The sequence below is a fragment of the Toxorhynchites rutilus genome, chromosome 2 (genome assembly GCF_029784135.1).
Source record: "Toxorhynchites rutilus septentrionalis strain SRP chromosome 2, ASM2978413v1, whole genome shotgun sequence".
In the NCBI taxonomy this organism is placed as follows: Eukaryota; Metazoa; Arthropoda; class Insecta; order Diptera; family Culicidae; genus Toxorhynchites; species Toxorhynchites rutilus.
This window is the reverse complement of record NC_073745.1, coordinates 324,512,163-324,527,640: the sequence shown is the minus strand read 5'-3', so window position 1 is coordinate 324,527,640 and position 15,478 is coordinate 324,512,163. Positions and strand designations below refer to the sequence as shown.

At 38.3% G+C, this 15,478-nt stretch overlaps 1 protein-coding gene and 1 pseudogene across 11 annotated transcripts in view; both read right to left on the bottom strand.

Moving 5' to 3' along the window:
* LOC129771074 (kazrin) overlaps window positions 1–15,478 on the bottom strand; it is a 346,976-nt gene that overhangs the window by 158,078 nt on the left and 173,420 nt on the right. For all 11 annotated transcript variants that reach the window (XM_055774374.1, XM_055774381.1, XM_055774380.1 and 8 more), the window contains one exon: window positions 7,192–7,353. In XM_055774374.1, coding sequence (XP_055630349.1) covers window positions 7,192–7,299 — 108 coding nt within the window. In that variant the 5' untranslated portion in view covers window positions 7,300–7,353. The remainder of the gene's footprint in view (window positions 1–7,191; window positions 7,354–15,478) is intronic.
* On the bottom strand, window positions 281–433 carry LOC129772289 (U4 spliceosomal RNA; annotated as a pseudogene).

Below are 15,478 nucleotides of genomic sequence, written 5' to 3'. Positions count from 1 at the left end.
AACAAAAATAACGAAATTCGAATTTTTCACTGTTATTAATTAAAAGTAAGCAACTGAATATAATTCATGGAAGTATAAAGAGCTATAAAATAATATATGAACGTATTAATCGATTGTGGTTTCATTGGAGTAAGAAACAGAATATAGCATAACTGCATGCTCGAAACAAACATATTTTTTACATTTCATGCAGTTATTGCGTGTTTTTCGGGTCTTTTATCGAAGAGGAGAATGTATATCGACCTTCTAGATAATTACCAGATGATAAAGGTCCAATCACACCCAAGAGAGAAAAAAACTATGGATGGGTTATACTTATGATATAACTGCAAGGTTGACGTAGGACTGCAGTAATCATTTGTGTTTTTTCAATTAGCAATAATCGCACCTCAAATGTTCCTCATTGGGTACGATATCGCCGCTGCGCAGAGCTATCTTTTGTATGTATTGATTAAATTGTTGATTAAACTAGTGAATGAAACAATTTACGAATTCAATTGCAAAAAAAAATCCCAATTTAGGTCAATTCATGCATTATGGAAGTGGTTATCGCAGCAAATAGTTATCAACATTTTTCCTAATCATCAAACGATATGCGTAGAGCTTCAGTGAGCTGGCGACATAAAGGGATATGCAGTCTCGAATAACCGAGCCAACGCGTTGCATTTGTACCCGCTTTTGAAGACCGTGGTAGCAAAACGAATTCCGGAGCATCCAATTTGCAATGCCAGTTTCCCCAGGCTCTATGGTTTTGAAGTCTGTGTTAGAGAAACATTCCGGTTTGCGAAAGCGCAAACGAGTACAAAGTACTGTGTTAGGGAAACATTTCGATTTGCAGAAACGCAAGCGAGAACAAAAATACCCGCTGCTTGTATCTATTTTGCCATGCCGGTTTCTCCAGGCTCCATGGTATTGAAGTCCGCGTTAGGGAAACATTCCGATATGCAGAAACGCAAACGAGTACAAAAGCACCCGCTGCTGGTATCTATTTTGCAATGCTGATTTCTCCAGGCTCCATGGTTTCAAAGTCTGTGTTAGGGAAACATTCTGATTTGCAAAAGTGCAAACGAGTTCAAAGGTACCCGTTGATTGCATCCAATTTGCAATGCCGATTTCCCCAGGCTCCATGGTTTTGAAGTCTATGTTAGGGAAACATCTATTCATTTCAGCGATGGTACCACAATCGTTGCGCAATCATTGCTTAGTGGACACTCGCTTTTATACTGATTTGTATGATTTCAATAGCCTGTTTTGAAAACAATTCAAAGTCTATTGAAACAAGTCAAAAGTCACAGGAGGTTGTGTCCGAGACACGACCGCATAGTTGATGTAAGATTCCGTTAGGCTATCTGTTGATTTTGGATATGATTGAAAAATTACATCGTTAAACTCTTTGATAATCATTTAGTGGCCCCCTGAAAAGGACTGTTTTGTTTGGTTGTTGGGTATTGTTTGTTCACTTGACCAGTGTCTACCGAGTAATGATGACAAAAGGATGGTAAACAGTCGTTTGATGTTGCGTATCAGATACATGATACCGAAGTGGAACGAGATATGATGAAAACCGCCCTCTGTGATCCTGGACGAGATGCATCCTATGTTATGTATGGATGAAATAAAGAAAAAAAAAGCTCACCAATGTAATGTAAGATAATTACCAATACCGAACACTATTATCAATTTTTCTTATCAGTAAAAAAATGTTATTTTTCTCTATATTGAGAAAACATATTTAAAATGCGGTAATTTACTTTTATTATTTTTACTTTCGGAGTGTTTATTCAACCTAATGCGAATTTCAATTGGACTAACAGCATCTAATACTATATGTAGAGCTTGATTATGATGTCTCTGTTAGGGAATACATTTCGGTAGGAACCAAAACTCCCCCTACTTTCATGTATTTGCAAAGCCGATTTCCCCCAGGCAGGCTTGGTTTTGATGTCTCTGTTGGGGACCCGCCGCAAGTGTCGTCTAGTTCGACCAATCAGAAGTGGGTATTTCCGTTAGGATAGGGGTTGAGATTTTTCAATTGTTCGATAGTTAGTTACATGACATACATTATTTTCTGTAATATAAAAAAATGTTATGGAGTGTCGAAATCGATTGAGGCAAAAATTTCATCAATCCATCATGAAATGACTGAGCAATAAGCGTTTGAAATTGGACAATTTCCACGATGTGCTCGATTTTCGATTTTCAATTTGTACCCCAATATGTTCTCGAAAGACGTAATCCTACGTCAAAAGTAACAAGCATAGAACGTGTAGACATTTTATGTTTCGAATAAAGTTTTTATCATACCATTTAGTTTAGTTGTTTATGAACTATTAACTCTCAAAATCTCGTTCTTCGGCGTAACGCTTTCGTTTTCGAAACTTTGATCTTACACCCCAGTATAGAAATGAAAGACGTAGTCCTACGTCAAAAAATCTCACAGTGATTTACCTTACGTTTGCGCCCCTATGGCATCTAGTAAAAGAAGCTTTCCAAAGATGAAATTAATCTAAAAACTATATACGCTCAACGATGAGATAGGCGCGCTTAAACGGATTGGATTTGAGGTCTTTATTGACTTTGACGATGTGACCAGACAACTTGTTGCTGTTAATTCGAGACGCTTAAAGATTTCTTGTTCGTTGCATTCGCTATTTCAATGAATAAGTTTCTTGGTTCGGAGAATTTTATTTGTCATTGAATTACGCAAACATAGACTTGATACCGAAGATTGATTTGAGGGGTGACACCCAAGACATCCGCCCCGAGTGTCACCCGGTTACGCTACGCCACTGCTCACGGCTCAGAATAATGGGGACTATTTCAAATGTGAATTCAATTTATACTAAAGGGTGTGTCACATCAAATTGCATCACGGAAAAAACGCTGTAGAAATTTAATTTTTAAGAATTATATCTTCAGCTTTCGCTTATAATCAGATAAGAGTGTATAGATCACGTTGGCCATGCTTCACTGTCAATTTTTAGTAAATTTGGAAAAATGTCGTCGAACGAAAAAGAGCGTCGTGAATTAATCCTGTGCACTCATTTCAAGAATCCGGAGTTGTCACATCGGGACATCGGTAAGATGCTGGGAATCGTCCAATCCACGGTCAGCAGAGTACTAAAACGATACTTCGAGAACCTAACCATCGACTGGAAGGTGAAGAACGGCAAAAATGGATGCTCCGTCAGTGAAAAAGATCACAAGCGCGTAGTTAAGCAGTTTAGACATGATCCGAGATGTTCGGTCCGGGATGTCGCCAATAAGCTGAATTTGTCAAGTTCATTCGTTCAGCGGACCAAGCAGCGGGAGGGCCTGCGTACATACAAGGTTCAGAAGGCTCCTAACCGCGACGAAAGGCAAAACATGGTGGGGAAGACGCGAGCCCGGAAGCTGTACACCGAAATGCTGACGAAGCCGCATTGCCTGGTAATGGACGACGAAACCTACGTCAAAGCGGACTTTCGTCAGCTGCCGGGCCTGTTGTTCTTCTCCGCAGAGGACAAATTCAGCGTTCCGGAGGAGATTCGCAAGCAGAAACTATCCAAGTTTGCCAAAAAGTACATGGTGTGGCAAGCGATCTGCTCTTGCGGAAAGCGGAGCGCCCCCTTCGTTATGACCGGCACGGTAAACGGGCAGGTTTACCTTGAGGAGTGCCTACAGAAGCGCTTACTACCACTATTGAAGCAGCACGAGGGCCAGACCATCTTCTGGCCGAATCTCGCTTCGTGCCACTATTCAAAGGACGTGTTGGAGTGGTACGAAGCCAACGGGGTCACCTGCGTGCCAAAGGAAATGAACCCGCCCAACGCGCCGGAGCTTCGCCCAATAGAGAAATATTGGGCGATTATGAAGCAGGCCCTCCGGAAGAACCCAAAAGTTGTCAAATCGGAGGCGGACTTCAAGAGAAAATGGATTTCTGTTCAAAAAAAACTACAACCTGACGTTGTACAGAACCTTATGGACGGGGTAAAGAGGAAGGTGCGAACATACGGGCTTGGGCTCGAAGTATGAATAAAAAGAAAATGCCAAAAGTTGTTTAATAGTTTTTATTTTACTGTCTAAAATTTTCAAAAGGATCGGTCTACTGGGCGAATTTCTACAGCGTTTTATCCGTGATGCAATTTGATGTGACACACCCTTTATTAGGGTAACACGGGGTGAGTTGGTCATATGGGGTGATTTGGACCACCCCTTTATCTCAAAAATTACGGCTCAACTTGGAGTTTCTGTGGGGTGAATTGGTCCGACAGTTTTGAGACTTTTTTTTTGGTTCAATTGATTCCAGATGCCGCTGAATTACAAAAAGAGGATGGATAGACAACGTTGGAAGAAGGAGGAGTTTGAAAGAGCAACGCAGGCCATCGAGAACGGATTTTCTTTGACCATGCATCAAAAGTGTTTGAAAATGCTCGACCAACAGTGAAAAGATTTATGCAGAATTCGAGATGGTATCAATCAAACTTTTCTGGCCTGGAATCTGGCCAAGACACCTGGTATCGATCCCAAAACATTGTTACTGATTGTAACATTATCCCAAAATACTTTACATAAACATAAGTTTTTTTTTCGATGAAACACACACTGGACCAAATCACCCCACAGACAGTCCGAAACACCCCACATCAAATTTTAATGTCCAAAAATCATCTCTTTTGACGTGGGACTACGTCTAACCGGAGTATATGGGGGGTATAATGAAAACCTGAACATAGAACATGCAGGAAAAAATGAAAGATTCCGAATGCTTTAAACTCGAACATTTGTTACTGGATCGGAAAGATGTTGGCATCAATTAATACGGAATATTTCTACGCTTCTATCGCAATTAATAAAATGTTATTATTCATTAGATAAACAATTGAATAACTGTAAAATGTTGAGCGTTATCTAAACGCCCTAACTGCCTCGTTTTGATTGGCCCGATTTACGGATTCCCCAACACAGCCATCAAGACCAAGCATCCTTGGGGAAATCTGCATTGCAAACACATGAAAGTATGGGGTCTTTTGTTCGCACCGAAATGTGTTCCCTAACACAGACTTCAAAACCGAGCAGCGTTAGAGAAATCGGCATTGCAAATACATGATAGTCGGATGTATTTTTGTTCCGACAGAAATGAGTTCCCCTAACACAGACTTCAAATACATGGAGCGTGGAGAAATTGGCATACATGCAAGTCGGGAGCATTTTTGTTCCGACTGAAATGTATTTCTCCAGCACAGAGACTTCAGAAACAAGCTGTCTGAGGAAATTGGCATTGCGGACTCATGCAGATAGGGGTAGTTTTCTTCCGACTGAAATGTGTTTCCCTAACACAGACTTTAAATCCAAGGAGCGTGGGGAAATTTGCATTGCAAACACATTTAAGTCGGAGGCATTTGTGTTCCGGTTGAAATGTGTTTCCCCCAACACAGACTTCAGAACTAAGGTATCTGAGGAAATTGGCATTGCATATTCATGCAGGTCAGGGGTATTTTTGTTCCGACTGAAATGTGTTTACCTAATACAGACTTCTAAACCAAGGTGTCTGGGGAAATCGGCATTGCAAATATATGCAAATCGGGGTTATTTTTGTTCCTACTAAAATGTATTTGCCTAACACAGACATCAAAACCAAGATGTCATCATACCAAACGTAAAAGGACTAAATGTCATTAAATTTACTTAACTTAATTTAATTAACGAAGAACATAATATATTGCATGAATTGACCTTACATGGCATTATACAATCTTCTTACTCACAAAGCAAATATATTGATTTCAATTGAATTCGGAAATTGTTTCATTCAATCAAAATTTCAATCAATACAAACAAATGATTGCTAAGCTAAGGTAATCCCACGTTAAACTTGCGGTTGTATCATAGATATAACCTACCCATTTTTTTATCTTATGATATATTTGGTAGATTGAATCTTTATATAATGTTTAAACATTATTTATTGAGAGAAAACAAGTGTAGGTCAGTATACAATGTGACATTTCTTATTTACACCGTATTGGTTTGGAAATATTAGGCGATTCGCTTAGGTGGTCCAAATTCCCCCTTTTTCCCCTATTAATTTTAATTTGAAAATTGGACCTTGTTTCGATTTTACAATTATCCATTTTTTAAAAATATTTTGTAAAGAAAATGCTAATATTTCCATGGCATATGGAAACCTGTTTACTTGTTGGAACATGTAACTTGTCGTTAGCTCAATAACTCACTGTCTCTCTATCACTTATCTTATGAATAGGTAAACACTGTGAATCAGGTATTAATTTAATTACTGCAGAAAAACAAACCGTCCATTTACAACGTATTTTTGTAAGGAAAAGTTTGGTAAAACTCTATCCAAAATTAGAGTGCTTGCTGCCTTGGGATGATATTTTTATTTTCGAATTATTATTATGTCATGTCTTATTTCCATCTGACACCTTCATGTTTTGCTTTTCAGCAAAGAGGCGAAGACAATAGTGATCAGAAATTCGCCCATAATCCAATGTTCAATGCCCACTGCTGCCACATCTTCACACTCGAGACCCACGGATAGTAGGCATCCCGCGACATCAAGCTCCGATCGCTCCAAGAGAAATTTTGTTCGGGCACGCAGACCAGCCTTTCTCCCAGACTCATCATATCCCGTGACCGGATGCGATGGCCTAGTGGCTTCTTGTGGGGCTTCGAAATGGGCCAATACAATAATCCTTCCGTGGCCGTGCCCAGCAGCTATAAGAAGTGATTCGCTTGGTGAATGCGGAAAAGCTTCCCGAGGTGCTGAATCGAATTCTGGGTGCAAAATGAATGAATGAGATTCTGATTCGATTATTTTTTCTTCGTTGCCAGCTGCCGTGTAGGAGAAGGCGTCAAGTTGCTCACGTTCCGAACGGGAATCCTTTTTGAATCGTTTCTGACGAGAGGAGAGAGAGAAAAAAGGCCAGAATGGATGTTTTCCTCAGCGCGCATCCAACCGTTAATGGTTGGAAAATTGACGTGTTCAAATTGAGGTTCCGTCCGTAGAAATCGATTACCACCGAAGTGGATCGATCGGTTGGTGGGTTGCCGTTGGGGAGCCACAAGAGGGGATAGCGACTTTATTGAAACTGGCATTGATTGATCCTAGGTGATGAATGATTTGGTATGCTGTGTAAATACGAGACGATGGGGATGATCGAATGAATGGAGAAGAGGAAGAAAACCTACCGAATCGGCCAGCTGTTTGAGCGATGCGTTGATTTTGTCCGGGTTGCGAGGTGGAGGCTCGGGAGGTTCCGAAGCGGCTGCCATCGTTACCGTACCATTAAGCTGCATTTCCACCGCGATAATACCTCTGGCCGGGATTACTGTCGAGCCATTTTAGGGTTCCTGAAAGTAAAAGCGATAGAGTTAATTGGATTGTGATTGCTGTTTATTTGCTGCAGTCAGGTCTAAGAAAGAGTCTGTCATTTCTTGATCCGTGCAGTTTTGCTCTTGGTTTTTAGCATTATGCAAATTGAACTGAATTTCCCGCATTTCCTGGCTTCTTGGACATTTACACATAAAATAACTGCCATAGCGGCATATCAAATGGATATTTCTGGATGACATTTGTTCAAAGCCGGGCGGACGGCACAATCGCTTTCGCTTCGACGAATCCCTCTCTGGCGAAGGAAAGTTCGACAATTGTTTGCATAATTCAGTGCTCTCGACACAACTCGGATTCCATTCATCGTGCATACAATATACAATGTTATCATCCTCGAGTGGAGATGATATTCTGTATGCATACAGAGATACGGCGCACTCGAGCGGCGCACAGTCGGAGATGATGGAGATGATTGGGCGAGAGAAACCACTCGAAAATGTACAATATTTCAACATATCGTAGATGTTAGCAACTGTCCCAGCTTAGGGTGGTTACGGGGGAAAATTATTTCCAATTTGTGGACTCATGCCGAGCGGTTCCAATGTTCTGTTGAACATAATAGAGAAGGATTTGATTGGAGAATAATTGCAGAAAGTATTCACCCACTTCCCTCCTTTCAGACCGCAAATAATCAGCTAGCAAACTTTTTTCATCAAATTCGCTGCTGCACATTTGCACTCATATCTTGGTTGGGGGAGTGCTGCATCTTTCAGTGCAACAATACGCCTCCCCCCCACCTCGCTCCGATGATGGTACCGTCGTCAGCATCACCATCATCACTTGCCTTTGTGTAGACCCACTGGAGCCCGGAATTGCACACTTTGTGAACAGGAATGATAATGAAATGAATAGAATTTCATCTCCTCTTGCAGGAAGGAACACAACTTTTTCAATCACAACGCTCGAAGGCTGTGGTGACAGCTCTGCTGAACTCACTTTACTATTCATCATCGCTTGTACGGGAAGACGCAATATGCAATGTCCCCGGCGAAGACAGGAGAGGGAATTTGTGCTTGTAAATGAGGTTTAAAGCCTCAGCGGGACTAAATGATCCATTCAATGACCTAGTCTTAATCTTGGAAATCGTAGCATATGGGGATGATGTTTTCGTAAATTCGCAAGAACGTCTATTTATGCATGGTATTGTGTGTATTTAACATTATCGATATCATGCTAATAGATTCAAAAACATCTACTGTTTTATCTAGTTTTATCAAAGCTTGAATATGTTCATAAATTTATTCCATTAGATAGAGACTACCATAGTTCACTACGGTAAGTGATTCTTATTTACAAATTTCTACTCATGGATGAATCTACTGCATTTCATGTTGCACTTTATTCAAGCGGGAATTTTTACTCTCATTGAAGCAATATTTTCAATCATCATTTGCAGAGCGTCCATTGGTGATCGGAAATTTTGAGCAGCTGATCGGGCTAAATTTTCATTCTGGATTCATGACTTCATATCATGAATTCATCTCCATGCAGGTTGATCCTTCTTCGTAAATTCCCAACCGTGTTTGTTTTCCTGACTACATCAATTCCTCTGTACATTTTGATCTGTTCATGAAGGAGAAAATCCATGGAATTCCAGATTATCATCGATCGGGGATCGTTCCTACGATCTTCAATGCAAAATATGGGCGTATCAATTGTGATAATATGTACTTTACTGATGGGTCCTCTATGAATGAGTCCACAGGATTTGGAGTGTTCAACGAATTTTTTAGCACCTCCCACAGTCTTCAGAATCCTTGCTCAGTGTATATTGCTGAATTGGCAGCAATACACTGGGCGCTGGACAGCGTCGCCTCACGACCTGTTGAACACTATTACATTGTAACGGATAGTCTTAGCTCTGTCGAAGCTATCCGTTCAGTGAGGCCGGAAAAGCATTCGCCGTACTTCCTTGAGAGAATACGAGAAATTTTGAGTGCTTTAACCAGACGCTGTTATGTCATTACCTTTGTCTGGGTCCCCTCACATTGCTCAATTCCGGGTAATGAGAGGGCTGACTCATTGGCAAAGGTAGGTGCAATTGAAGGCAAAATTTATCAGCGTCAAATCGCCTCCAATGAATTTTATTCTTTAGTCCGTAAAAATACCATCGTTAACTGGCAACGTAAGTGGAACGAAGATGAATTGGGTCGGTGGCTTCACTCGATTATCCCTAAGGTTAGCCTCAAACCATGGTTCAAAAGTCTGGACTTGAGTCGGGACTTTATTCGCACCTTCTCTCGACTCATGTCCAATCACTGTTCGTTAGACGCGCTACTCTTTCGTTTTGATCTTGCCGATGGCAATATCTGTGCTTGTGGCCAAGGTTACCACTACATCGAACACGTTGTTTGGTCGTGCGAGGTGTATCTTGTTGCCAGATCGAATTTAGAAAACTCTCTTCGGGCTAGAGGAAGGCAGCCCAATGTGCCGGTGAGAGATGTGTTGGCTCGGTTAGACCTTGATTACATGTCCCAAATATATGTCTTCCTAAAAGCTATCGATCTTCGTGTGTGATTGTCCTTATATCCTTATATTCTCCTTTTCCTTTTCCTTCGCGAGAAATCAAATCCCTTCTTACTAACAATAGAATAAGGTGAAATGTAAATACATATTAGATATAAGATAGACTTAAGAATTGAGTATGATGAATGTGAGTGCGAATGTGAGTGTGAGCATTGTCAACATATCCTTATATCCCTTCCTTTTCCTGAAAAAAATGTCACCCTTCTAAACTCGAGCAAACCGCGAGTAATCGGTTCTCTACTTCATTAACACTAGAATTAATGAAAAATGATTATATATACTTGTAACAATACAGATAGGAGTTTGGCTCCTTTAAACTTATGTAACTGAGCCTGTAAAAATAAACGATTTAATAAAAAAAAAAAAAATTTGCAGAGCGAATTGAAACATTCATTCATTTGAACAGTTCATATTCAAATTGAAGTTCCGTTGTGATATTCGAAACGAACCTAATGAGATAAATGAACACGATGATGTAAAGTTTGGGTCGAAGGCCAGTATGAGTAATCAGTAGGGTACCAATGAAAATGGTCATCTCGAATTTCAAAAAGTTACCCCATAAAAAATGTTCACCACCTGGAAAAAACACCCTATGCTAAATATCAGCTCAATCGGACCCTAGGGAAAGTGGCGCAAAGCGATCAAAGTTTGAGTTTTTTGAAAATCGAAAAATCGCTCAGGAAGGGAGTAAAGGAAATCGGGGTTTTCGAAAAAAAGGTTTGATGCCAAATGTCTTAAAATTGCATGAAACGAGATCTAATGTCATCTCGAATTTTTTTTTGTCAAAAATCGTCACTCTGGATTTTTTTCGGAATACGAAACGAAAAGTAGGGTTTTGGGTGCCAATAAAAATAGTTATCTCGATTTTTCATTCGGAACTTGCTACGAAATGTTGATTTGCACGATAATATACCCTATGCAAAATGTTAGCTTATTCGGACTTCATTTACTGGTGTCGCAGACGTTAAAATTTGAGTTTTTTAAAACCCAAAAATCGTCGTAAATCGGGTTTTTTTTTTAAAAAAATTATGCCAAATATCTTAAAATTGCAAGACACGTCGAGATTTACAATTAACTCAAAAAATTGTTTTGTCAAAAATCGATTTTTCAGGCGAACAAACGACCAAGTGCCAAAAAAAATTTTTTTTGACAAAACAAAATTTCCAGTCCCAGAGTGCCGATTTTTGACAAAAACAAAATTTTCGAGAAGACACCAGATCTTGACGTTTCATGCAATTTCAAGACATTTGGCATAAAAAAATAAATTCGAAAACCCCGATTTCCTTTACTCCATCCTTGAGCGATTTTTCGATTTTCAAAAAACCTAAACTTTGGCCGCTTTGTGCCACTCTCCCTTAAGTCCGATTGAGCTGCAATTCGGCATTGGGTGTTTTTTCGAGGTGGTGAACATTTTGTATAGGGTAACTTTATGAAATTTTGGGGTCGATTTTTTCCCATACATTAATTGGCACCGTAGTAATCAGCTGCCGATGACGTTGCTGTTGTGGTAAACGTGACTGCTGTGCTCTTTATGTCTTTGTCAATACCACTTTTTTTGAAAGACGATCTGGAACAATCCATTTTGGTCATGTGGATGAAGTCTTTGATTGAAAGTTGTATCCTTTCGCATGCGAAAGCCGAGCAGCTATTCAAATTTAGAGAACATGACGCCAAAAATGAAAGAACCGATGAATCTATGCTTCAATATATGTAGAATACCGGTTCCTATTCACTCTGATAGATTAAAATGAATCAATCGAGAATGACTCTGGCTGAAGTGAAAGGAACCAGATAAAACATCATTTTCATTTATTAGATTCGAAAATGACAAGCCTTGGACTTCACCCTCAAACATCTATCATTGAGAGAGTTTCCTAATATTTTCATTGAATACTCATGATTATTATATGAAATCATTGTCAGACAGTATTTACGTTTCAGAACACAGAAAACGGGCAACTTTATTACAAAGCATTATTTTTGTTCATAATTTGTATTTAAAAATGTGTTTATTCTACGTGAACATTCTTCACCATATTTGTTTCATATTTCAATAACCGTAGAGCAATTCCACGAAAAAGGATAAACAAATTGCAACTATGTTGCTTATGGAGTATTCTAGTCTAAAAATTTGAAAACATAGTTTTTTTCTGCACAATTTTTGAAGTTCTGTCCTTGGAAGGATTTTTAGAAATAACCATTATAAGCTCTTAGATAAAACTTCAAAAGGGGAATTTTTTCAAGCGTACACGATACCTCTAATTCTACTGTAAATGATCCTGATTATTTTTCACTTTATTAGAATGAAAACTATCCGTAATAAATATACGATGTTTTCCTGGTAAGAATTGTCATACTAGCCTACATAAAAGGCTCTACAGTCCGCACTTGTTCAATTTTTTTTTGTTTATTTTCTATGTATTCCGAAGCGATTCACTTTATCGAAGATACCCTGTAGACATTTATAAAATCTTGAAGTTGGCTGGAAAGAAAGATACACTATCAGATTAGCACACTCAAAGGTTGTTTCAAATCGTTATATTTTGAATAAAAATAATTACTTGTTGTTTTTTGAATACTTAAAACACGTAGTCCTAATTCTTACTTTACAACTATGTCTATACATTTTCTAATATTTCCACATCATCATCATTAGTTCCACTCATCATCATTAGTATAATCTTTCGAAATTGATCTCGATGCTGAACTTATTAATTTTTCTCGAAGCTCCATTATGGGCTTCTATTAATCAAACAGTCGATTAACTTCGCACTTTTATAACTCGCAACAAACTAAAGGAACTGTCAGAATTAGCCAATGCGATAGCTTTCGTGTTCCATCAGAGCAACGCCAAACTTCATGTCTCATTGACAACACGACAATTTATTTTGGAGTCTGGCTGGAATGTGAACACCAGCTAAACTAATCGGATATTGCACCATCAGATTATCACAGGTTAAGGTCCCTGTAAAATTCTCTCAAGCACACGAACTTCGACACCATGGACAGCATAGAAAATATCTTTCTTTCATTGTTATATAACAATTTTCGACGAGAAAGCAAACATATTCTGGGAGGGTAAAATTTTTAAGCTGTCTGAATGATGACAAAAGATCGTGGAACAAAACTGTGCACATAAACTTGAATAGATGTAAGTTTGCCTACAGAAATCATGCGTTTGTGTTTCCAAAAATCGGTTCGAACCTTCCGGACAACACAATATGAGCTATCCTGATTTCCCCGTGATTTTTATTTCCATTCTTTCCGATTTTTGAAAATAATGGTTGGCAACCCTGCTGTACTTGCGTTCTAAGCCCGTAATTTATAATTCTTTCATTTTCAAAAGACTAATAACCAAATAATTAAGTGAATGGACGGTAAAAATATTCTTTGTTCTTTGTTGTCCGAAGCTCGTGCCTCTACACTAGAATACCCCGTTAGAACTTATACACTCGACAAAGAAATTAAAGGAACAGTGCAAAGTCGAAATTTTTAGATAATTTTCGGAATGCTGTAACTGAAAAGCAACGCATGAGGATGGAATGTGAATCATGGAGTGGAATCATTTTGAAGCTTCAACTTTCATGTTTTTGAATATTTCACGATTTTTTTATTTCCACACACCGACAACAATATCGGGAAAAAATAAAAAATCCATTTCTTTCTATTTTTCCAAAGATTTTGCGGGCCAACACAGTTAGTTGCTAAGCAACTCTATAGTAAATCCAATTAACCTTATCAACCAGCTTGCATTTAGTGCCTCGATCGTTCCTGTATGACCTTTCCATATAGATTTATTCCTGTTTGATTGAAAAATTACCCCTTCGTCTTTGATGTTGAAACATTCAATAAACAATGTTCACACCGCAAACCGAAAGCAAGTTTTGAAAACTTCAATAAATTCTTTTCCAGTTTAATTTGATGCTTCCACGAAGAATTTTTTTTAGCATCGGTTTTGAAGAGTGCCAAAAGCAGGGTTTTTGTAGAGTTTTAGAAAATCTTCTGAAACTTTGTAAATATTGCCGTAAGTTCTAATGATAGCAGGAAAACTCTTTAGCCTAGTATATTTGCACAACTCCTGTGTACTCTTTTATATTTATACGTTCAGCCGTTAGATCAAAGTTTGGAGTAAATTAAAGGAACTCTTCGTCGCAAATTGCACCAGAAATACCAAATACTATGCGTACTTTCAGAATGAACGATTCCGTTTTCATGAGTTGAAGCTCTAAAATGATATACATCCCATCTTTATGCATTGATTTTTCACGAAGTTACAACATGTCAAAAATAATTTAAAAATTTCGGCTTTTCAATCTGTTCTTCTATTTTTTTGTCGAATGTACCTAGATAAAAGATATAGGTGTGCGTTAGACGTCGTGCACAAATTACGAAACGCTGAAAATACGTATTTTGGACGCCTATTCCCCCTACGTAACCCAATTTCCTATCCCTAATACACAGTAAGTAACACAACCAGGTGTTAACGTTAACATTATTTCATAAAAACAGGACCTGTTTTCTGACTTAGCATCCTCACTAAAAGAGGTCGTCCTACGTTAAAAATCGATCAATCAATCGCCATTGCACAGTTACGCTCTAGCCAGCGAGCTGCCAACAGTATTTCTTAATGTTCAAATCACGCACAGCTGGTTTGCTCGATAAGCTTGATGTCACACCGCTGTGCGATTTTGTTCATCGTTTGGTGAAGATTGTGTGTGTTTATTTGCATTGCTCGCATACACTGTTGCTTTTGTACGTTGACAAACCATCACGATAGTTTTAATAAAAGAAAGAATAAGCAACGTTCTAGAACACGAACGATCGCGATGAATGCTCAGTGCAATAAAATAACAAATTGCGCAATACGATCAACTTGTAACGAATTTCATGCCAACTCGACTAGCCTTTAACAGCATCATATAAGGCATAATGCGTGTAAAAAATTGCACACCTAAGCGAATTCGGATACATGTCACCTCACTGTGAAATTATGTGACCTGACTGTAAGGCCTACATAATTTCATTCAAAGAATAAAATGTATAAAATTGTTAGAATTCTTATTAAAAACTATCAAATAAAGTTTTCACAATTCATCGAATAAAATTTTTTTGTGAATTGAAATTCATTTTTCAGAGAAAAGTTTTTTTTTATTCTGAACAAAATATTAAAAAAATATATGAATGAAATTACTATCAAAAATCGAGATATATTATGTGAAAAATCCTCAGCATTCCAGAAAAAATATAAAAAATATAGCGCCTTTGGTCCCGAGACCATGAAAACTATAGAAAACAAATAAAATCAATGATAACGAAAACATAATTCAAATTATTTGCAACTGTAGTATTTTTCCAAAAAAGATCAGCTAATTAAATATGTCGAACATCTGAATTGGTCCAGTGGTTCGAAAGTTATGAATTTTTGCAAGAAGTCATTATCGAAAAAAAGGCATAGAAATGGATTTTTCGGACCACTCTAAAATGGAAATGATCACTCTAACAAAAAAATAAAAAAAAAGGATCTAATAATTTGAGATAAAGAACAAAACAACCGCTTTT